Raw genomic sequence first — 23,317 nt, forward strand, 5'->3', positions numbered from 1 at the left:
AAAATGTGCTAACCTGTGCGGTCTGATTTACGACCTGTGCTGTAGGTATTTTTATGAGCTGAAGAAACGGAGTCACAGGAGTTTAAATAAATTACCCTCTTTTATCCATTTATCAAGTACCCGACTCCCAAACTTGACCTCTTTCCATCCTCCACAAGGCCCCTTTGAACTTGAGAACAAACTTGGTCTTAAGAGAGTTTTCCTTGAAGATGCCACTGTGCATGGGGTCCACCGTCAGTTAGAAAAGGTCAACGACAGACAGACAGTTATGCACTTATTCGGGGAAGAGTGAGGGGCAGGGGTAGGTGCCTCTCGCCGTGCTTCAGAGGAGAACCTGAATCTTGAGCAGCAAGCTTCTGATAAAGGGGTTGCAGATTGAAGTAGGAAGAGTGGAGAGGACCCAAAGTTCACCCTGAGGGTCTGCTTCAAGGTGCTATAAAGAGGCAGGACAGGGACATCAGATGGAGCACAGCAGAAGGCCACGGCGCCAGAGGCCACACAGATCACCTTTTCCTTTTCTGGATTCCAGTCTAGGAGGGGCAGCGGGAGTGGGGGTGGGCTGAGCCCAGGGGAGACCAGGAGCAGCCAACACCCTCGTCTCCCCAGCTGGGCCCTTTCCTTGCAGTGGGGTGTTCCTGGCTCCTTGCCTGCGTGGACCCAAACGCTCCACCGCGGGGCAGGCCAGATGTTCCAGGGCCGGCCCCCAATTAAAGTCCACCGCACTTTGCCCCCATAGGCACACTTGTGCCTGGTAGGACGCGGGGCTCCTTTGGGGTGCGTGTGTAAAATAAGGGTCAGTGCGGCCCCGGACCCAGGCTGGGCCCTTCCGCACGGCTGCATTCGGCGTTGTCTGGGCTGAGGATGAGTCGGGGACAGGGTGTCGGAGGGGGGTGCCCTCGCGGAGCTAGTCCCTGAGCGCCGCTGCCGAGCGCGGGCTGCGGGTCCCGGGTTGAGGGACGAACCCTCAAAGGCCGCGTGACACACCGGACCCCCTGCATCCCGAGCCTCCCCTCCGGCCATTACTCCAGCCGGCTGGCGGGGCTGACGGGGCTGAGGGGCTGGCGGAGCCGGCGGGGCTGGCGGGGCTGGCGGGGCTGACGGGGCTGACGGGGCTGACGGGGCTGGCGGGGCTGAGGGGCTGGCGGGGCCGGCGGGGCCGGCGGGGCCGACGGGGCTGACGGGGCTGACGGGGCTGGCGGGGCTGGCGGGGCTGACGGGGCTGACGGGGCTGGCGTAAACGACGCGGGTCCGGCCACTCGGGCGGCTCGCCCCGCCGCCAGCCCCGGGGGCTTCAGGAGGGTCCGGGCCGCCCGCCAGCCGCGGCGGCCCCCGGACTGGGGAGGGGGTGGCGAGGCGGCGCCGTCGCCGTCGCCTTCGCCGTCGCCGTCGCCCTCGGCTCCCTGCCGGGTTTCCAGCCCGGAGTTTCCTCAGGCCGCGGCCTCCCCGGCTCCCCCCGCGCTCCCTTAACCCTTTCCTCGGGGGGAGGGAGTGGCCGGGTCCGCGCCTCCGGGGAGGGCTGGGAGGGGCGCGGTGGGAGGAGCCGGCAGAAAGTCCTGGAAGCCAAGCCCCCACTCCCACTCCCGCGCCCGAGCGCCCCCCTTCGCGTCCTCTTCCTTCCACCCGGGAAAGGGGAACGTGGAAGGAAATTAACTTTGACCCTGATTCCGGCTCGGGGCCTGGAGCTCGGGGGAAGGCGGAGGCTTCGAGGGCCCTCGGCGCCCCCCCCCCCCCCCGCGGCCCCCGGCAGGAAGGGATCGTCGCGGGAGCCGCGGCCCACGGGGCCGGCGCGCGGCGGTGGCGGGTGGGTCCGCGTCCGCGAGCCGGGAGGACGCGTCCCGGGCGGGGGGCGCGCCGCTGCGACGGGGGGCGTGGCCGGGGCGCCTCCCGCCGGGACCCGGGTGACCCTCCGGGCCCAGCTTGCAGGGGCGGGCGGGGCCGCCATGCTCCTGTCCGGGGGCGACCCTCCGGCGCAGGAATGGTTCATGGTGCAGACCAAGTCCAAGCCCCGGGTGCAGCGGCAGCGGCTGCAAGTGCAGCGCATCTTCAGGGTCAAGCTGAACGCCTTCCAGAGCCGCCCAGACACCCCCTACTTCTGGCTGCAGCTCGAGGGGCCCAAGGAGAACATGAGCAAAGCCAAGGTAAACAGCCCGTCCCCACCCCCTCCCCCTCCCCCTCCCCCTCCCCCAGCCAGACCCCTGTCGCGCTCCCCTGCCCCGGGGAGACGGGGGTCCCCAGAGGTCCCTCGACCTGGATTGGGCACTATGGCGGGCAGGTAGAGGGCCGATCCCCGGCCTTTTCACATCCCACTTCTTTCCCTCCGGTTCCCTTTTTCTTTTCTGCCTCACCCCCCTCTGGCGTGTCACTCCTGTCTTTAAAGTGCGCTGAGAGAGCCTCCATGGTGTGTGTTCCCCCGTGAGCCTTCCATGGCCGGGACCCCAGCGTCCAGAGCTTGCGCCTCCATCTGGGGAACAACTTAAGGTCCTGCATTTCTATGGCCTCTGCAACACCTCTTTGTTCTTCAGCAAGACTCTGGAAGGCTCAGGTCCTTCTGTCTCCTTTTAAGCCTCCTTAAATCCTGAGCTGCCCCTTGGAGCCTCTGGGAGGGCTAGGCTGGAGGGGCCCTTAGAGATGCTTCTAGAGCAATGCTGGCATTTTGCAGGTGAGGTATTGGGGACCGGAGAGGGTTAAGGGGCTTGCCTGAGCGCACAGTGTCAGGTGGGGAGTGGGTGGCAAGTGCTAGGACCAGAACCCAGGGATCTGGGCTACCTGCCCCACACTCTTGATGCCCCAGGCAGCCTCTTGCAGGGCCTGATGTATGTGAGTGTGTGTGTGTGTGTGTGTGTGTGTGTGTGTGTGTGTGTATGCAGCTGCTCTGGAAGGCAGCAGCCCTTGGGGATGGGTGGGAATCTTGGAGGAAGGCCGTGGGCTTTCAGATGAAAGGGCCTGCTGTGTGGGGCTGGGCACCAGACGGGCCTGGTCACAGTGCACCTCTCTTGCATTCTCCCTGGCTTCTCTCACAAGCTTCTCCTCCACTTGGGCCTCTCAGATTCCCTCTGACCCCCCAGTCATGGCCAAGGTCTCCCTCTTCCCCCAGATTCCCTTATCTTTTCCTGGTAGAAATGCTACAGCTTCCCTGGGTCCCAGGCCACCCACTCCTTGTGCACCATCTCCCTCCCCCCCCACTCCCCAACACACATACTGCTTCCCCAGCTGGGTCTGTACCAGTATCCTAATTGGTCAAGGCCATGGGTGGGGGAGCCCAGGATACACCGGCCAGTGGCAGGCAGGCAGGCTGGAAAGTTCCTCCCTTGGCCCCTCCACTGAGCTGCTTGGTCAGCAGTTTTTCCAATTCTGACAGAGGTGCTGGGGGAGGGAAGGGGGTGCCTGCTTAGAGAATGGATGGGCAGGAGCCTCTGTGATTCCGACTTTTCAGTAGCTGGGAGGGGGGGAAGCAGTTAACAAGAGCAGCCTTTGGAGTTGTTTTGGGTTCTTAATCTTTTCATTAATTTGAAATAGAACAACTCACCTTTTTATGGGATTTGCACTCTAAGAGGTGCCCAGCGCCCTGCCCCCTGCTTTAAATCCCAGATCAGCTTCTCCAGGCCTGTCTGCTCCTGTTCCCACTGCTGCCTCAGGGTTCCTTGGGCCATTGATCCCTCCTTCACCAGTAACCCTACTAATGTAACCAGTGGCTCCCTCAATTCCCTTACCCTGTCACCTCATTTCCCTTTGTCTTCCCTCGGGGAAGGGCCCTGTTTAAAATAGAAACACAGCATGAGGGGCTTCTGGGTAAGTCCCTCTCTTATTGCACAGAATGAGCAGAAAGAAGAGATGGTTGGAGGTTTGGAGCAGAAGATTAGGGAAGGTGGGAGGATAAGGCTTTGTCCCAGGAGTTAGGAGATCTGGGCTCAACCTGTTGTCACCAAGCTGTGTCTGGGACAGAGGGGTGTGGCAGCGAGAGTTTGAGATCTGGGTTTGCTACCCTTTAACTGGGTGACCTGGGTCAAATAATTTACTCTCCCTTGAGCCTATTTTCTCATCTATAAAATATGACACCCACATCATGGAAGGGTTGTGAGTCAGCTGAAATAATGCATTCTTAAGTACGCTCGCAAATTGGAGAGCTATGGGGGTATAGATGTCAGTTATTACTATTTTTAAAAGATTTATTTACTTTAGAGGAGGAGAGGGCCCGAGAAAGAGGGAGGGACTCCTCAAGCAGACTCCCCACTGAGGGCTCCATGTGAGTGGGGGAGTGCCTCCATCTCCAGTTCCCAGGACCCTGAGATGGTGACCTGAGCTGAAACCAAGAGCCAGATGCTCAACTCAACCAGTCACTCAGGCGCCCCATACATGTCAGTTATTTATTTATTTATTTTTTAAAGATTTTATTTATTTATTGATAGAGATGCAGAGAGAGAGAGAGAGAGAGAGAGAGAGAGAGGCAGAGACACAGGCAGAGGGTGAAGCAGGCTCCATGCAGAAAGCCCGACCTGGGACTCGATCCAGGGTCTCCAGGATCACGTCCTGGGCTGCAAGCGGCGCTAAACTGCTATGCCACCGGGGCTGCCCAGATGTCACTTATTTCTGTATAACTTTTTTTTGTTTGTTTGTTTAAGATTTTATTTATTTATTCATGAGAAACACAGAGAGAGAGGCAGAGACAGTCAGAGGGAGAAGCAGGCTCCATGCAGGGAGCCCAGTGTGGGACTCGATCCTGGAACTCCGGGATCACACCCTGAGCCGAAGGCAGACCCTCAACCGCTGAGCCACCCAGGTGTCCCTATTTCTGTGTAACTTTGAAGGAGTGCTTTTGTCTCTGATTTTCAGTCTCCTTATTTATAAAGTGAAAAGCTTAAATTAAAGTAAGATTAAATGCTCTCTAGGGTCCAACAATCTGATATGTGACAATTTCTCAAGTATAAGGATGTCTGTGGCTTCCATGTGGAGGTGCTGTGGCTGACTATTCCCAGCTGTAGGGACACAGAATCTTGCATTTTGATAACATCCCATGATATACAGGTCAATGGCAGAGAGGACCTAGTGAGACCAGAAACTGAAGTATGGGAAAGGGGTGAGCATGGGGGTGGCTGGATTGTGAGGTCGGTGGGGAAACAGGCTCATCTTGAGAGAGGCCTGGGTATGTTTCTAAATTACATGCACCAGCTTTCCAGGAAGATTTCTGTAGAACTCAAGAGTGCCTTTAAATTGTTATCTTGTGGTGGGATTTAAACAATAATGAAGATATTTACTGGAAATCACCTTCCCCGGGCAGCAAAAACAAATAGTGGGGTGGCCTGGCCTCTGAGGTGAAATCAGCAAGTGTAAAGGAGGGTTTTCATAATGATCAGAGTTACCCATGGACAAGCCCTGCTCACCCTCTGTGCTTGGCCACCATGTGGGGGAGGGTTGAGCACAGAGAGACATTTCGCTCTTCTCCTTTTTTAGAGATGATGGAGGGAGGTGAAGGGGGAGCCAGAGACTGGGTTCAGGGAGCTGTGGCACAGGGTGTAGTTGGCCGACTTTTGACTTGGCTTGTCAGATGGAAGCTGATCTGTCCCCTTGCTCCACACTGTGAGCACTAACATGGAAATTGGTGGCTGAGGATATGCTGGAGCTGGCTGCTACTGACCCCCTGTTAAAATGTCAGGAAGCTTGCAAAACCAGTGGAGTCCCATTGGTAGTTTGAAATCAGCCATTGTGGGAGTATTTGTGCCATAGAAATTGTCGAATGCCACAAATCAGGGCTCTGTTCCCCTCCCCCCACCCCAGGCTGATTGATGAATACTTACCAGCACACCTAATTGTGTTTTGGGCAATTAATCTTTCTCTCTTTTTTAAAATTTAATTTTTCTTCTGTCAAGGTAATGCACAATTAAAAAGTCCAATCACTTTATTTATTTATTCATTCATTCATTTATTCATGAGAGACACAGAGACACAGAGAGAGAGGCAGAGGGAGAAGCAGCCTCCATGCAGGGAGCCCGATGTGGGACTCGATCCCGGGTCTCCAGGATCACACCCCAGGCAGTAGGTGGCGCCAAACTGCTGCGCCACGGGGGCTGCCCTAGATATCTTTTTATTTCCTGTGTTGTAGGTGGGGATTTAGTCCCTTTACATGACCATCCCTTCTTTTTTCCCAGTATAGTTATATTTCCATTTTCTGTCAAACTTGCATTTCCTTTTGCCATCATTATGCCTGTGCAGGGATCCCTGGGTGGCGCAGCGGTTTGGCGCCTGCCTTTGGCCCAGGGCGCGATCCTGGAGACCCGGGATCGAGTCCCACGTCGGGCTCCCGGTGCATGGAGCCTGCTTCTCCCTCTGCCTATGTCTCTGCCTCTCTCCCTCTCTCTCTGTGTGACTATCATTTAAAAAAAAAAAAAAAATTATGCCTGTGCATGTATCATTCACATCTGGGCATTGCCATGGACTCTGCTTATGTTTTCTTACTTTTTTTATTTCACTAAGACTAGGACCTCGTTTTTAAATTTGCTTGTTTTTATTTGTAGCCGATTCTTACAACTTTAGTAGTCTCTCACTCCAGTTTTCTAGAAGGTCAATCTATGGGTTCCGGGTGTCTTTGCAGTTCCAGCTTTTTTCTTGGAGACATCTTTCTTTCTGTCTAGCCATGACTGCACAGCTGTCATCCGAGACTTCAGTTTGCTGTCATGCTTGGCATCCCTTTGTCTTTTTTCTTTGTCCAATGTCTTATTTCCTGGACCACATGTCTTTCTCTTTCTTGGGTTGGTGGAGCACATCCATTGGTCGCATCAAGTGAGAAAGATGGTACAGTGCTATAGAGTATGCTGCTGATTGCTCTCAACGTGCTTGTCTCTTGTTCTACCCTCCAGTATGAAGTAGCAGACCCCCATGCCTCTTGGTGCTGGTGGTCTTATTATAATTTTTTAAATATATATATATATATTTAAGACTTTATTTATTTATTCATAGAGATGCAGAGAGAGAGAGGGAGAGGCACAGGCAGAGGCACAAGCAGGCTCCATGCAGAGAGCCTGACGTGGGACTCGATCCCGCGACTCCAGGATCATGCCCTGGGCTGCAGGCTGCGGTAAACCGCTGCGCCACCGGGGCTGCCTGGTGCTGGTGGTCTTAAAACAATGCCTGGCATATGGTAGGTGCTCAGTGATAATTTGTTGAATGGCTCAATCTATTCTAAGATTTCTCTTCACCATCATCCTGGATGGTCTTTGCTTTTTTTCATATGTCGGGTTTCCTTTGTTGATTAGCTGGAAGATGCTCCCAGCACCTTCCTGAGAAAGGTCCCCCCCATCCTTACCCCAGAAAGATTTTGTAGGAGGTAAAATGTTGGAGGAGGTAAAATGATGTGTCTTTGCATATCTACATTGCACATATGAAGGTCACTTGATTGATAGTTTGGTATTGAATTATCAATGGGAAATTATTTTCTTTTGCCTTTTTTTTAAAGATTTTTATTTATTTATTCATGAGAGACACAGAGAGAGAGGCAGAGACATAGGTAGAGGGAGAAGCAGGCTTCCTGTGGGGAACCTGATGTGGGACTCGATCCTGGGACCCGGGGATTCCTGACCTGAGTCGAAGGCAGATGCTCAATCGCTGAGCCACCCAGGCGCCCTGGAAAATGATTTTCCTTCAGAAGTATGGAGCCATTATGCCATTAAAGTTTTGCTTTTGAGATGGCTGAAGCTCTTCGGGTACCAGGTCCTTTGTGTGTGAAGTTTTCTCTCTGGAAGTTTGAGGTTTTCCCCACTGTTTTGAGAGTGGGGAAAGGGTTCAGTGAGACCCCTTTGTGTGGGTTTGTCTTCATCCATCTTGGGTTACTCCTGCTGCACTCTGTGGGCTCATCCATCTGGACACTCATGTTCTTCAGATCTAGAACATTTTCTGGAACTATTTTGTTGATGATTTTCACCCCTGTGTTCTCTCTTTTTCTAGAACTCCTCAGCAGACATTGAGCTTTCTGGTCTGGTTGTACTTTTTCTTATTTTTTCTCCCATTCTCTAATTCTGACTTTGCTCTGTTTTCTGGAGATTTCCTGAAGTTTCTCTTCCAACCTTTTTATTTTTGAATTTTTTAAAAGATTGGAAAAAAAAAAAGATTTTATTTATGTATGGGGGGGGGCACAGGCAGAGGGAGAGAATCTCAAGCAGACCCTCCACTGAGCACAGAGCCTGACCCAGGTCTACCCCACAACCCTGAGAGCATGACCTGAGCTGAAATTAAGAGTCAGACGCTTGGGCAGCCCTGGTGGTGCAGCGGTTAAGCACCGCCTGCAGCCCAGGGTGTGATCCTGGAGACCCGGGATCGAGTCCCACGTCGGGCTCCTGCATAGAGCCTGCTTCTTCTTCTGCCTGTGTCTCTGCTTCTCTCTCTCTCTGTGTCTCTCGTGGATAAATAAATAAAATCTTAAAAAAAAAAAAAGTCAGATGCTCAACTAACTGAGCCACTCAGGTGCCCCACTCGGTCTGCCTTTATATTTATTTATTTATATTTTAAATTTTATTTATTTATTTGTTTGTTTGTTTATTTTGTAAAGATTTTATTTGTTTATTCATGAGAGACACACACACACACACAGAGAGAGCATTGCTATCATTTTCTGAGCCTTTTGAGTATTCTGCAGGGTTATTTGAGGGTGATTCTGGAAGGCACCTAATGAATGGTAGCTGACTTAGGAAAAAAGCGAATCTTAAGTCAGGTGTTAAATAATAAAACACCTTGGTTGAGTATAGACTGACATTAAACTATTTGGTGTTGCTGTTTTTCTTTAACCTATAAGTTGACAGAAGACCTGTGGGACACTGGGCAATGTGTTTTTACAAATACACCACTCTTTTTCTGTGCTTATTTTGTTCCTACCTCGTTCCTACCTCTTCTTTACTTTGTCACCTTCTGGAGGAAAAAGGTCTGGGTGGGCTTTAAGCAGGAAAATTGCTCCAGGTATTTTCTGGATGTAATTGCCTATTTATTGTTCTTCTTGTTCTTCTTCTTGTTCCTCTTCTTGTTTTTTTTTAAATTTTATTGATTTATTCATGACAGACACAGAGAGAGGCAGAGATATAGGCAGAGGGAGAAGCAGGCTTCCTGCAGGGAGCCCGATGTCCTGGGATCATGACCTGAGCCAAAGGCAGATGCTCAACCACTGAGCCACCCAGGTGCTCCTTGCCTGTTGTTTCTTTACTTTTTTTTCCTGTAAGATATAGATGGCACTGTAATTAAGACCCCAGCCTTTGGAGTCAGAGTGCCTGAGTATCCCGGCCTACAATCTGTGTAACCTTGAACCTGTGCCCTTGCTTGCTCATCTGAAAGGGGGATGGTAGTAATTTCCTTATAGGACTGAGGGAGGAATAAATGTGATCATGTGTATAAAGAGCCCAAAACAAAGTTAGTGTTCAGTGAATATTAGTTCACATTTATTATTTGGAAAAAATCTTAGTTTTTAAATATCTTTTAGTTAAAAAATATTAAACAGTTAATGGAACAATAACTATTTTAAGCTCTTTGCACAAAGAGAAAGAAGCCACCCGCAATCTTCTCCAGCACATCTCTTCATTTTTATATATTGTTTTCAAGTAATTGGAATGCAGGGGGACTGGGATGGGCATTTGTTAAGGCTTATGACTGTTACCCTACCCTTGGTCAGATTCACCCTTGCCGGACAGTGGGACCTGCTACGGTTCTGTGTGGGAGGGGTTGGTTCAGGATGTCTATCAGGTTTTGAGCTGGTTTTGGACTGATCCAAAAGGGCTCAGACTTGGGCCTAAGTGCCTAGGTGAGGTGTATTTTAGGCCCTTTGGGGAAGGGGTTAGAGGTCTGTGGCCTGATCCAGGTGGAAGAGGTAAGCATAGGCCTGAGCAGGGGGCTGGAGTGGGCTTTAGGATGGCTGCTGGAGATCTGAAATGGAGCCTTTGTTCCCTTATGCAACTGTTAGGGAAAAACAGGAAGAGGGATGACTGTCATGGATGTGGGGATATGGAGAGACAGGAGGACATGAGGGTGAATGCAATCAACATGGGTTGGCTGATGACGAGCGAGAGCCCATGCTCGCATGGAGTTCATGGGGCCATGCTGGTACAACTCAGCTGTATAGAGGAGAAACCCAACTTCTCTCATCCCAGTGACTGCTGAAGACTGAGTGTGTGAGCCCCGTAAACATGAGGACTTGGTCTGCCTGGAGAGCCAGAGGCCTTCGTTCTGGTTCAGCCATTGTGCATATCTGCGGGGTTCCCCTGGATGTTGGCCCAGTGACTTACCTCCTCTGTTCCCTCTGGGCAACAGAGTTACCATGGTTACAGGTACAGGTTGTGCTAGAGACCTTCTAGAGGGGGGATTAAGCCAGAATCCCACAAGATTACCCTGTAGTCACTGTGCGATCGGAGGAGGTGGAAAGAGCTCTGGTTGCAGAGTCGGATGTGGATTGTGGTCCTGGTTCATCACCCTCTAGCTGTGTGTCATTGGGCAAGTGGTGTATCCCTTCTGAGCATGCAGAATGGGGATGGGCGGTGCGATGCCAGACCCTAGGCTAAGCACTTCCTTTGTATTAACTCATTGAAGCTTCATAATAGCCTGAGGAGGGGGGAACCTGTTACCCCCATTTTACAGATGAGTCGCAGGCACTGGGAGGGCACATAACTTGCCTCAGGTCACATAAGTCCCTGGCACATGGAGGATACTCAGTAGTGTGCAGTTCTCTTTCTCCGCTAGCTGATGTTTCTAGAACACCAAGGTAGGGCTGGACCTTAGAGGTATCTCACTTAACCTGCCATCTTACAAAGGAAGGGACAGAGGTCCTGAGAAGAAGGTACATTTCCCACAGTTAACCTACCTAACCTGTTGTAGTCAAGTTGGAACTAGAAGCGGGGCCCTCGACTGTAAGCCTAGATGGTTTCCCCTTTCCCTGGGTGCCTGTCTCATTCTGTCACAGTTCCCTGGGAAGAAACGAATGTGTGAGGAGGTAGGACCAGCAGAGAGGGGCTGGCCTTGGGGGTAGCATTTGGATTATGGTAGACAAGGGGAGGGCGTGTTCTTGCTGAAGGGCCGGCCTTGGGAGTGGGCAGTGCCAGCCAGTGAGTGCAGGCCCATAAAGGGATGACTTCTTTGTGTTTGCTCTCCTCACTGTGGCTTTAGGAGTATCTGAAGGGCCTGTGCAGTCCGGAGCTGTGGAAGGAGGTTCGCTACCCGCAGGCCCTGCACTGCGCCTTCCTTGGGGCCCAGGGCCTCTTTCTCGACTGTCTCTGCTGGAGCACCCTGGCCTACCTGGTGCCTGGTCCCCCCGGCTCCCTGATGGTCGGGGGGCTGACGGAGTCTTTCATCATGACCCAGAACTGGCTGGAAGAGCTGGTGGGGAGGCTGCGCTGGGGCCCTGCCGCTCTGCTCACCCCTCGGGGGATCTGGGAGGCTGAGGTGACCAGGGCGTTCGGGGCCCTGGTCTGGATCCGTGGTGACCAGTACGCAGGGGATCTGCTGCAGCTGCCCCCAGCGGTCCAAGAGCTGCTGCTGAGCCTGGTGCGGGATGCTGCGGGCAAGGAAGACATCATCGAGTGGCTTGGCCGCATTGGCACCTCTGAGTCCCGCTCTGACCCCGAGGTCCTGATCTGCCCTCCCCACCAGCAGAAGGAAGGCCCGGCTATGGTGTCTGTGGGAGACGGTCCTGGGCCCTTCCTGGAGGTGGGGGCCTTCCAGAACAAGAGTCTAGAACACTCAAAGAGATTGACCAGCCTGGGAGCCACCAGGGCCCTGGTCTCGGGCACCCCAGGCCAGAACATACAGCAGGAAACAACCAACCAGCTGGTACGGTAAGTTCTGAAGAATGTGTCTGGCTTTTCCAATCCTGTTCGTGCTCCCCCACCCCAAGGAAGTAGTTGGGGACTTAAGCGGTCTAACCACCTTTCCAACAAACTTGGGCTTCTTCCAGAGTCGATTCCAACAGCCATGGTGGTACGGACAGCCCTCGAGAGGAAGGCCCAGCGCGTGCCACCGGCAGCCAGGACTCTGCAAACCACACACAGGCCCTGTCCCAGCCAAGGCAGGGCCTGAGAGTGGAAGACAAACTCCCCTTCCAGCCTCCTGTGTCAGCCCTGGGTGTGTGCCCACCCTGGAAGGCCTGGACCCCAGGGCCAGCCTTTGGGCCCTTGTGGCCGGGTGCCATTGCCGCCACCTTCTGGAGGATCAATGAGCTGCATTCCCTCCACCTGGCTTGGCTGCTGTCCCAGGCGTGCTTCAGTTTCCCCTTCTGGCAGAGGCCACTGGGCCCCATTCAGTTCAAGCTGCCAGGCCAGAACCCTTTGCCCTTAAATCTCGAGTGGAAGCAGAAGGAGCTGGTTCCTTTGCCCAGCATGGGAAGCCCAGACTGCAGACCAGATGGGGGACCAGGAGGAGATGCAGCCCTACAGAGTTGCCCAAGGCCAGAGACCCCCCAGAAGGTCATGAGTTTATTGGTGGTCTCAGGGGCCTCAGTAAAGGACAAGACCAGCCCAGGACTTCCACAGATAGGGCCACCCTTGACCTCTGTACCCCAGCTGCAAACTGGAAGTGAGCCAGGGGATCAAGGAAGCCTGCAGTGGGATTGTAAGGGGCCAGAAGAGGGGCCCTTTCCAGCACTGCCAATTGAGCAAGGAGTGTCTACACCTCAGGGGAGGCCCGTGGCTCAAGGGGGGCTGACCCCTCAGTCAGTACCCGATGCTCAAACAGTGCCTGAAACTCTCGAAGTGCCCATGGCTGCAGCAGTGCCCACAGCTCAAACCCCACCCGCAGATCAAGGGCTGTCTGCAGTCCCCAAAGTGCCTACAGCTCAGACGACGCTGGCAGTCCACACAGAACCTGCAGCTCTCGAAGTGCCTTCGGCTACAACAAAGCCAGCAGCTCAAGGGGTGCCCACAACTCAGAAGGCAGCCGAGGGTCTGCCGGTATCAGCAGCTCCCGTGGTACCTGCAACTCCAAAAGCTTCCGCAGCTCAGAAAACGTCTGCGGCAAAATCATTACCTGTAGGGCCCCAAACACCCAAAGCTCAAACTGGGCCTGCAGCTAAAACAGGGTCTGTCGCCCCCAAAGCACCTGCCGCCCCCAAAGCACCTGCCACCCCCAAAGCACCTGCTGCCCCCAAAGCACCTGCTGCCCCCAAGGCCTCCAAAGCTCCCAAAACACCTGCAGCTCAGAAGACTCCCACAGATCCAGGGCCAGTCTTGGATGCGGCCAAACTGAGCGAAGGCCAGCCTTCGTCAAGGGGTGGTGCCTCTTTCCCAAAGGGCCAGGGGGAGGCTGAGAGGCAGGGTCCCCATTCTGGCAGCACCTTTGCTCCCAGTAGTAAGCACCCACCTCAGATGGAGGGGCTCCTGGGGGCTCGCGAGGGGACTGCAAGGCAGCAGCCTCGCCACCCACAGGCAAACAGCACAGTGACCAGCTTCCAGAGGTACCACGAGGCCCTGAACACACCTTTTGAGCTGAACCTGTCAGGGGAACCCGGGAACCAGGGGTTGCGGCGAGTGGTCATTGATGGCAGCAGTGTGGCCATGGTGTGAGTACCCACAGACGTGGGGTGGACGTCTGCTCTTGACCTCTGGGTATGGGTGATGTGAGGATCCAGTGAGGAAACTGGGAGGGAGGTGGCAATGGTGAGCGGCATGCTAGGAGTGTGGGCGGAGTTGTTAAGACAGCCCTGCGAAGGGAGATTTTTGTTTTCTTTAATAGAAGCAGAAACAGGCTCAAAGAGGTGATGAATCTTGTCCAAGATTCCAGAGTCTACTAAGGGGCCTGGCCAGCCTATAGATTGGCTTCTGATCTGTCCACCGCCAAGGCCTACACTCTTGCTGCTGCAGCGCACCTGACATGGCATGGTGTCTGTCAACCCCCGGCTGGCTCTCAGTGTTGAGCCCGCACCTTATGGCCCGGCACAGTGTCCTTTATGCGGTTTTTCCTGACCGTGCCAATCAGCCTGTAGAGACGATCCTTCCGGCATGGCACTTACTGCTGTACACGTGTTAGCATAAATGTATGGAAGGCCTGTGGTCTTTTCCCACACACGATGGTAGTGATCTGTGCTGAGCACACTCCCGGCGCACAGTAAGTGCAAAGACTGTTTGCTTCCAGCCCTGAATTGACTTCTTTGTGTAGAAATTAAGTTGCCTTCTTTTTCCTTTTGCCCTGGAGGTCCCTACACACAAACATATGCGCCCCACCCCGCAAGTGCACATGAACACACACAGGGGTGAGTGAGCCCGGTAGGTGTTCACAGAATGTTTGATGATGGAGGAAAGGGAGAAGGGCATCGTTGGTGCTGGTGCAGGTGTGTGGCACTGCCTGCTGAACTGCCGGGCTTGGCTCTGAGGGAGTGGGAGAGATGCCAGGCTGTTCCTCAGGGGGAGGTTGTTCCCTCACTTCCCACCACCCCCACAGGCATGGCCTCCAGCACTTCTTCTCCTGCCGTGGCATTGCCATGGCGGTTCAGTATTTCTGGAACCGGGGCCACCGAGAGGTCACTGTGTTCGTACCTACCTGGCAGCTGAAGAAGAACCGGAGGGTGAGAGGTGAGCTGTCCCCTGCCCACTGCCGGCCTCCCCCCACCCCGGCCCCTCTAGTGTCACCATGCTTTTTCTTCCCTGCCTCTCTGTCCCTACCATGGTGTCTTGTAGCCCTTCTTCTGAGCATCTGTCTTCTGCTTTTCACCTCCAGAGAGCCACTTCCTGACGAAGCTGCACTCCCTCAAGATGCTTTCCATTACCCCCTCCCAGCTTGAGAATGGCAAGAAGATCACCACCTACGATTATAGGTGTGCCAGTCCCAGGCCTTCTTTCTGCAGGGCTCCAGGGGCTGGGCTGGTGTGTCATGTGGAATCCTGCCTCTGCGAACTCTGGGGAGATGGAGGCCAGATGTCAGAGGGGCGTGTTGGAGAGGACGGCCTGGTGCACAGGCCCTCTGTAGGGAGAGGGAGGGAGACAGTGTGGACAGGGCTCCGAGATCGGCTCTTCCCAACACCAAGGGGGAGTCCTGACTTTGAGACTCTGCAGCTCCACTCCCTTGGTAAACAGGCTTTCCTCCCCCATTACCTATGGCCTGAGACGCGCTTTGGATAGGACGAGCCCAGGTGACTTCTGGTACTTCCAGTGAGCTGTTGCCCAAGATGTCTGTCTGTCTGTCTTGGTACAGTTTGGGCTAAAGTTCATGTCTCAAGGAACTGCTTCACAGTCTTTTCCTCCCCTCAGCCCTGGCACTGGGAGGAGGTATGTGCGTGCGACTGTATGTGGTCAGAGCCCTGGTGGGCTCTGAAAATGGAGTTAGGCTGGCCCTGTCTCCTTGCTAAAGCCCCAGTGCCTACCTACTTGGCAATCCTAAGCACCCAGTGCTCAGCATGGCTGCAGGACTAGTACGCACAGGGGGAGCCTGTGATGCTGCCCCTGTTTGGGCAGAGAAGGCCCTGCCATAGTCACCGTCCGAGGCCGGAGATGATGCTGGGCACATGTGGGTCTTGGTGGGCACACGTGGGTCTTGCTGCCCCGAGGCACTTCTTGGGCTGGGCATTGAGAAGTTCTGTCCCTCCCCACTTTTCCCAAGACCTGGCATCTTACAGGGGCTGGGCATGGTCACCCAGGCGTCCTTCCTTTGAGAGCTAGACCGGTTGGTAAGGTCTTTAAGTGCCTCTAATTTCTGGGCTGGCTTTGAGGGAAGATGGCTCATCCGCATAGGGCCCTCTGCTGGGCACTTATGGAATGGCATGCTTGGGGCCGCCAGGATGGCAACCTTCAGGGAATGCCGAGAAGTAGGTGGCCTTTGCTTTCTTTCCTGGTCACAGTCCTCTTTCAAGGAGAGGTGGTCCTTGGAAAAGTGGATTTGTTTATTCAGGTATGTGTTTTTATATATGTTTAGGTGTATATACATACATACATAGTACACGTGTGTATGTGCCGCGTGTGTACGTACATGTAGATGTATGTATGTCTCTTGGCACGTATGGGGAATGTTGTGCCTTGGTGAAGAAAGATAATGGAATATCTGTGTGCACGCTGCGTGGCAGGCCCTGAGGCAGACACGTCAGTGTGCTGTCTCATTCAGTTTAATCCTCACAGCAATACAGTGTAGGTATCTTCTGTCCATTTTACAGACGTGGAAACTGAAGCTGCAAAAATGCATGCGTGAACATGGATGAGTATGCAGTTTCTCGTACGCGTGTCTGTGCATGCGTATGTCTGCCTGTTAAACAGGGGTCTGCGTTTGTGTGTACAGTTGGGGGTGTGCATCCAACTTCACACTCCCGGGGGCTTGTGGTGACCCTGGATGGCTGCAGAGACGAGGGGATGGGCTCCTGATCTGGCTCCCCAACCACCAAGGGCAGCATTTTTGGTCAGCACACCTCAGCGTGTCACTGCAAGTTCATTTCCCCCAGAGGGCCCCGTGAGTGAGGGTTTTTGGGTGGTGAGCAGCACCCCTCCTCCTGCAGGTTCATGGTAAAGCTGGCAGAGGAGACGGATGGCATCATCGTCACCAATGAGCAGCTCCATATCCTGATGAATAATTCCAAGAAACTGATGGTGAAAGATCGGTGAGGCGATCCCAGGGACTTGAGCTTTTCCTTCTCTGCTGATGTCAGGCAGTCTCTGGCAAGGGGGTGCTGGGTCGGGGAGAGGTGCCCTGGAGCCATGCCCACCAGCACCTCCTGGGAGGAGATACGGGTCTCAATGCCCTGTACAGACACCCAGGGGGCAATGGGCTGTAGATGAGTCAGGGCCTCCTCTATGACCATATTTCTTCTCTCTTGGCTCCAGCCTGCTGCCCTTCACGTTTGCGGGGAATCTTTTCATGGTGCCAGATGACCCCCTGGGCCGTGACGGCCCCACCTTAGACGAGTTTCTGAAGAAGCCAAACAGGTAATGGGCCGGCCTCCACTGCCTCCGAGGCCCTCCTGGGGCTGACCAGAAGCTTAGTGCTAGCCAAAGTCTGTCTAGTAGTGCTTAGCAAAGAGCAGAGTGATTTGATTTTTCAGCTCTTTGCACTTCTACCACATATTGATGCCTCCATAAGCCACTTGTGGTATGGTTTTTTAGTTTTACAGTTTTGCATGCATACTTGAATACTGCATGCACCCTTCCACAGTTGGCATCTGGACTACTCTACGTTTTATTGTTTTTTTCCCCAGATATATGCCATGTTAATGCACGTGGCTCATTTTAATGGTGTTGTGATATTCCTTTCCATAAGTATCCAACGGACTTATTGAACTTTTTGTTGTGGGCCATTTGACATTTCCCATATTATGCTGTTGGCATCAGTGCTGCGGTGGACAGCGTCATTCTTATTTCATGGTGAACAGGGGGAGCTGTGCTAGAGTATATACGGGTGAATTTTTTCCATATCTATTATCTTTGATTGTCACACTCACAACTTGAGTTAGACATGTATGACCATTATCCTGGACCTGGCATCCACCTGCTCTGAGCAGCCTCACTGCCCACTCCACAGCTCCCAGGGCCCAGCCCGGGACTGTGGTCAGGGCCACTGCGTCCTGGGCCAGGTCCCTCAGTCTCATTTCCCTGGTTTGGGAGAAAGTGATGTGGAGGACGTTTGTCTGCTGTGCTCTCCCATGTCCCTTGTCGGGCCTCGTTCCCTGTCTTGGCCTTCCCCTGGCTTGCTCATCGGAGGGGCCGGATGGAAGTGTCAGTCATTTACCTCTTACCAAGTCATTGGCTTAGAACTGGTTGAAAATGTCACTTGGATAATGAGGTTTTGATCAGATGAGCGTCCAAGTCATAGCTGAATCTCTAATATGGAGGCCTGGCAGGTGCTGGAGCTAGAGGAGGTACCTGCGGGCAGGGTCCTGATGCAGGCTCTGCTGTGCTGCAGGCTCTGCTGTGCTGCAGGCTGGCACCTGGCCAGGCTCAGGGATGCATGGCCATGGGGCAAGGCTCTGCAGATGCGCTTTCTCCCTCAGGGGCCCCCTTCCTCCTCCACTCGGCCCCTTAGCGCCTCTCCTCTGCTCTTCCTCTGCCCTTCCGGTGTAGGCTAGACACCGATGTTGGCAACTTCCTGAAGGTGTGGAAGACGCTTCCTCCCAGTTTGGCCAGCGCCTCTGAGCCGAGTGATGGTGCTGACCCTGTACCTGTGGAGAGTCTGCAGAACACAGAGGAAGTCAGGGCGGAGAAGGAGGAGAGGCAGCAGGACGGGGAGCAGAGGGAGGGGCAGGGGGTGCGGGAGCCACCTGAAGAAGATGCCCTGGACTCCTCCCTGGCATCAGTGTTCAGGGCCGAGTGCCCTTCCCTATCAGAGGAAATTCTCCGGTGCCTCAGCCTCCAGGATCCCCCCGACGGGGCCCTGGATATCGATCTCCTGCCGGCACCGGCTTCCCCCTATCTGGGCATCCCCTGGGACGGGAAGGCTCCCTGTCAGCAGGTGCTGGCCCAGCTGGCCCAGCTGACCATCCCCAGCAACTTCACTGCGCTCTCCTTCTTTGTGGGGTTCATGGACTCCCACCGGGATGTCATCCCTGACTATGAAGCTCTCGTGGGGCCCCTGCACAGCCTCCTCAAGCAGAAGCCAGACTGGCAGTGGGACTGGGAGCATGAGAAGGCCTTCCTGGCTCTGAAGCGAGCCCTCGTGTCTGCCCTCTGTCTGACGGCCCCCAACGCCCAGTTGCCCTTCCGCTTGGAGGTGACCGTGAGCCAGGTGGCCCTAACGGCTGTTGTCTATCAGGAGCACTCAGGGAGGAAGCACCCCATAGCCTATACCTCAAAACCCCTCCTCCCTGACGAGGAGAGTGAGGGCCCCCAGTCGGGGGGAGACAGCCCCTACGCTGTGGCCTGGGCCCTCAAACATTTTTCCCGCTGCATTGGAGACACCCCCGTGGTCCTGGACCTTTCCTACGCCTCTAGGACCGCTGTGGGTCCCGAGATGCGGGAGGGCCGCAGGGTTTCCAAAGCGTGGTTGATCCGATGGTCCCTTCTGGTGCAGGACAAAGGCAAGAGGGCGCTGGAATTGACCCTCCTCCAGGGCCTGCTCGGAGAAAACCGACTGCTGACGCCCGCCTCCTCCATGCCTCGCTTTTTCCAGGTTCTGCCTCCTTTTTCCGACCTGTCCACTTTCGTCTGCATCCACATGTCGGGCTATTGCTTTTACCGGGAGGATGAGTGGTGCGCGGGCTTCGGCCTCTATGTGCTGTCCCCCACCAGTGCCCCCGTCTCCCTCTCCTTCTCTTGCTCCCCTTACACCCCAACCTACGCCCACCTGGCGGCCGTGGCCTGTGGCCTGGAGCGCTTTGGGCAGTCCCCCCTCCCCGTGGTTTTCCTCACACACTGCAACTGGATCTTCAGCCTCCTGTGGGAGCTCCTGCCCCTGTGGCAGGCTCGAGGCTTCCTCTCCTCGGACGGCGCCCCGCTACCTCACCCAGGCCTGCTCTCCTACATCATATCGCTCACCTCTGGCCTCTCGTCCCTCCCGTTTATCTACCGAACCTCCTACCGGGGCTCCCTGTTTGCTGTGACGGTGGACACATTGGCCAAGCAGGGTGCGCAGGGTGGTGGGCAGTGGTGGAACCTTCCAAAGGATGTGCCCGTCCCCGCAGTGTCCCCCCACACCATGGGCCAGCGGCCCGACTTGCTGGCCTTACAGCGCAGTGACAGCACACTGGCTGAGATTATTGCCAAGCTGCGGGCCGGGCAGAAATTGCCTGGCTCCTCCCCCTTCAGCTCCGTCTTTAACTCACTCAGCCTCGACCAGGAGAGCGGCTTGCTCATGTTCAAGGGGGAGAAGAGGCCCCGGGTCTGGGTGGTCCCAAGGCAACTCCGGAGGGACCTGATTTTCTCTGTGCACGACCTTCCCCTGGGCGCCCACCAGAGGCCCGAGGAGACCTACCGGAAGCTGCGTCTGCTGGGGTGGTGGCCTGGGATGCAGGAGCACGTGAGGGACTACTGCCGGAGCTGCCTGTTCTGCATCCCCCGAAACGTCACGGGCGGCGAGTTGAAGGTGATCGAGTCCCCGTGGCCCCTCCGGTCCACTGCCCCCTGGTCCACCCTGCAGATCGAGGTGGTGGGCCCGGTCACCGTAAGCGAGGAGGGCCACAAGCATGTGCTGATCGTGGCTGACCCCCACACCAGGTGGGTGGAGGCGTTCCCACTGAAGCCCTACACACACACAGCGGTGGCACAGGTGCTGCTGCAGCACGTGTTTGCCAGGTGGGGCGTTCCCGTGAGGCTGGAGGCGGCCCAGGGCCCCCAGTTCGCGCGGCACGTCTTGGTGAGCTGCGGGCTGGCCCTGGGAGCCCAGGCGGCGTCCCTGAGCCGGGACCTTCAGTTCCCCTGCTTGACCAGCTCAGACGCCTACTGGGAATTCAAGAGGGCCCTCAAGGAGTTCATCTTCCTGCATGGCAAGAGGTGGGCTGCGTCCTTGCCCTTGCTGCACCTGGCCTTTAGGGCCTCCTCCACCCAGGCCACGCCGGTCCAGATCCTGACTGGGGGCGACGTGAGGCTGAGCGAGCCCCTGTGGTGGGAGATGAGCAGCGCCAATATTGAAGGGCTCAAGATGGACGTGTTCCTGCTGCGGCTGCTCGGGGAGCTGCTGGAGCTGCACTGGCGGGTGGCCGAAAAGGCTAGTGACAAGGCAGAGAACAGGCGTTTCAAGCGGGAGAGTCAGGAGAAGGAGTGGAATGTGGGTGATCAGGTCCTTCTGCTGTCCCTTCCCAGGAATGGCAGCAGTGCCAAATGGGTGGGCCCCTTCTACATTGGGGACCGGCTGAGCCTGTCCCTCTACAGAGTCTGGGGCTTCCCAACTCCGGAGAAGCTTGGGTGCATCTACCCCAGCAGTCTGATGAAGGCCTTCGCCAAGAGTGGCACGCCTCTGTCCTTCAAGGTCTTGGAGCAATGACCTGGTCCGAGGTCCTGGGCTTTTGCTGCTAGGCCTACCCCATCCCCGGGAAGTGGTCTCATGGTCCCCTGAGAGCCTTGGTTGTGCCTTCTGTGGAGAAGTTAGTTCACAAAGCTTTGCTGAATTGCCTTGAAGTGGCGGGGGTGGGGGGCAGTGTCCCTACAGAGACCTCCCCAGTTGGGGGTATTGGGAGCATCTGTCAAAGGCTGTGAGATAGAGGCCTCTGGCAGTTTCACCTTGGGGTAAGGGTAGTCCTGGCTCAGTGTCTTTCCCCAAGCATCCCCTTCGTCCTGTCACACGGGTGGAGGTATCCTACACATACTTCCCAGAACTTTACTTCTGGTGTGGCTCTGGGCCTCAAAGTCGGAACTACATTCCCTCCTTCAATGTGGACTCTTTACCTGAACTGTTCATTGGGGGACCTTTTGCCCTTCAAGGTGTCACAGCTGACACAAATTCATGAGTTTGTCACAGCCCATCCTGCATCCTGTAGCTGCTGTCCTCAGGCCAGGGTTGGCCTGCCCTGATGCCAAAGAGGGGCTGGCAGTTCTGGGCCTGAGGCTTGTAGCTGGGGTAAGAGTAGGGCCTGCCACATAGAGCATCCTGCTTGTCAGCAGGGGAAGGGCAAGGGGAGACAGCCTACCTCAGTTGGCTCCAGCCCATGGAGACCAGTCCCCATCCCCTGCTTCAGTGGCATCAACCATACAGAAATCAAGGATCTCAATGCCGAGCATGGCATCTTAACAAGCTACTTCAGCTGGACCGAGGGGCCCAGGCCTCTGTTTCAAGGGAACAGGGCATCTAAAATGAACAGTCTGGCATGGCTCTACCTCCCAACCCCACCCCAAAGCCCACGCCCTCTTTTCTCCCCGTGTCTACTGTAGCCTGCATCCCCAGACCCCGCAGTGTGTGACTGCTTCTGTTGGATCACCCCATCCCCTGCACCTGCCTTCTGCGTAGAGCAAGACCCAGCTCCCTCAGAGCCAGTCTCTGCAGAGATTATCTTGTAGGGAGAGTGAATTTCTCATAGGCATGTGTGGTTACGCTTACTCCTGTGAGTTGCTGATGCTGCCACCGACAGAGTAGTTCCAGGTGGAGGCTGGCACGCCGTGTCACTCTGGCGGGGCCTCTAAGTAGTTTATTTCTACAAAGTGGAGCCAGTCTGCTGGCCCAGCCCGGGCTGCCAACGAACTGGGCATTGCTAGAGCTAGGCGTAGCCTTCCATTGCGTTCAATCTGTGTTTTGCAGCCAAGGGAAGAGGCCCAGAGGAGGAAGTGATGTGCCCAAAGTCACAGCTAGTTGGTGGCTGAGTTGGAACCAGGTTTAAGCTTCCTGACTCTAGGTTCACTTTAAACAGGGTTCTGGCAACACGTTCAAGGGAGATAATCCTTCAGAATCCCCTCCCAATTCCCCACCTCCCAACTCTTGTAGACAAACTGCTTCGATGTTGCCCTTAAACCATTTCCAGGTATTCATTCTGTCCCGGAGAGAATGATTGGGTGACAGCTGAGAGATGGAAAAGTGAGCTGTGGGATTGTTAGCAGGTACCTTTTTTCTTTTCCCTCAGCTCCCCAGCTTCTCTAACTTCCTCCCTGCAATTGTATGCCACCTCCTCCCTCTCCCCTTCCCCTACCCCAACTGTTAACCACGTACGTTTATGACCTTATACCCTTTTATATGATTTTTTTTTCATTCGATTTGTCAATAAATGGATCCAAACGGAGCCAATGTCCAGTTCTTTTTAGCTGCAGACTCAATTCTGGGAGAGGGGAGGGTGGGGGCAGTTGTGGGGTATGGCTGCTGCAGGTTTCCCAGGCTGACTTGCAGAATTGAAGGCCTGGGCTCTTTCTTTCTTTTTCTTTCTTTCTTTCTTTCTTTCTTTCTTTCTTCTTTCTTTCTTTCTTTCTTTCTTTCTTTCTTTCTTTCTTTCTTTCTTAATTTTTTTTAATTTATTATTTGTGATAGTCACAGAGAGAGAGAGAGAATGAGGCAGAGACACAGGCAGAGGGAGAAGCAGGCTCCATGCACCGGGAGCCCGACGTGGGACTCGATCCCGGGTCTCCAGGATCGCGCCCTGGGCCAAAGGCAGGCGCCAAACCGCTGCGCCACCCAGGGATCCCTCTTTCTTTCTTTCTTTCTTTCTTTCTTTCTTTCTTTCTTTCTTTCTTTCTTTCCTTCCTTCCTTCCTTCCTTCCTTCCTTCCTTCCTTCCTTCCCTTTAAAAGATTTTGTTTATTTATTCATGAGACACAGAGAGAGAGGCAGAGACACAGGCAGAGAGAGGAGAAGCAGGCTCCATGCAGGGAGCCCGATGCGGGACTCGATCCTGGGACTTCAGGATCATGCCCTGAGCCAAAGGCAGACGTTCAACCACCGAGCCAGCCAGGAAACAGTCTTTCTTTCTTTCTTTCTTTCTTTCTTTCTTTCTTTCTTTCTTTCTTTCTTTCTTTCTTTCTTTCTTTCTTTCTTTCCTTCTT

General features: G+C 54.7%; 1 protein-coding gene across 3 annotated transcripts; it reads left to right on the forward strand.

Annotated features, from left to right (window-relative positions):
* Window positions 1-1,855: 1,855 nt before the first annotated feature.
* Window positions 1,856-22,564, forward strand: NYNRIN (NYN domain and retroviral integrase containing). 3 transcript variants are annotated; one of them, XM_072838055.1, is made up of 9 exons: window positions 1,997-2,138; window positions 2,378-2,478; window positions 11,128-11,795; window positions 11,915-13,513; window positions 14,392-14,522; window positions 14,668-14,764; window positions 16,430-16,531; window positions 16,755-16,856; window positions 17,988-22,564. In XM_072838055.1, exons 3-9 carry the CDS (start codon window positions 11,284-11,286, stop codon window positions 20,839-20,841), a joined length of 5,397 nt encoding a protein of 1,798 aa, XP_072694156.1. In that variant the 5' UTR covers window positions 1,997-2,138; window positions 2,378-2,478; window positions 11,128-11,283; the 3' UTR covers window positions 20,842-22,564. The 3 variants fall into 3 exon arrangements, with proteins under 3 accessions (XP_072694155.1, XP_072694156.1, XP_072694157.1); XM_072838054.1 differs by lacking the exon at window positions 2,378-2,478 and having other exon boundaries at window positions 1,856-2,138; XM_072838056.1 differs by lacking the exons at window positions 1,997-2,138; window positions 2,378-2,478 and adding an exon at window positions 2,523-2,659.
* Window positions 22,565-23,317: the final 753 nt, after the last annotated feature.

This window comes from Canis lupus, chromosome 9, assembly GCF_048164855.1.
Source record: "Canis lupus baileyi chromosome 9, mCanLup2.hap1, whole genome shotgun sequence".
NCBI classification, from domain to species: Eukaryota; Metazoa; Chordata; class Mammalia; order Carnivora; family Canidae; genus Canis; species Canis lupus.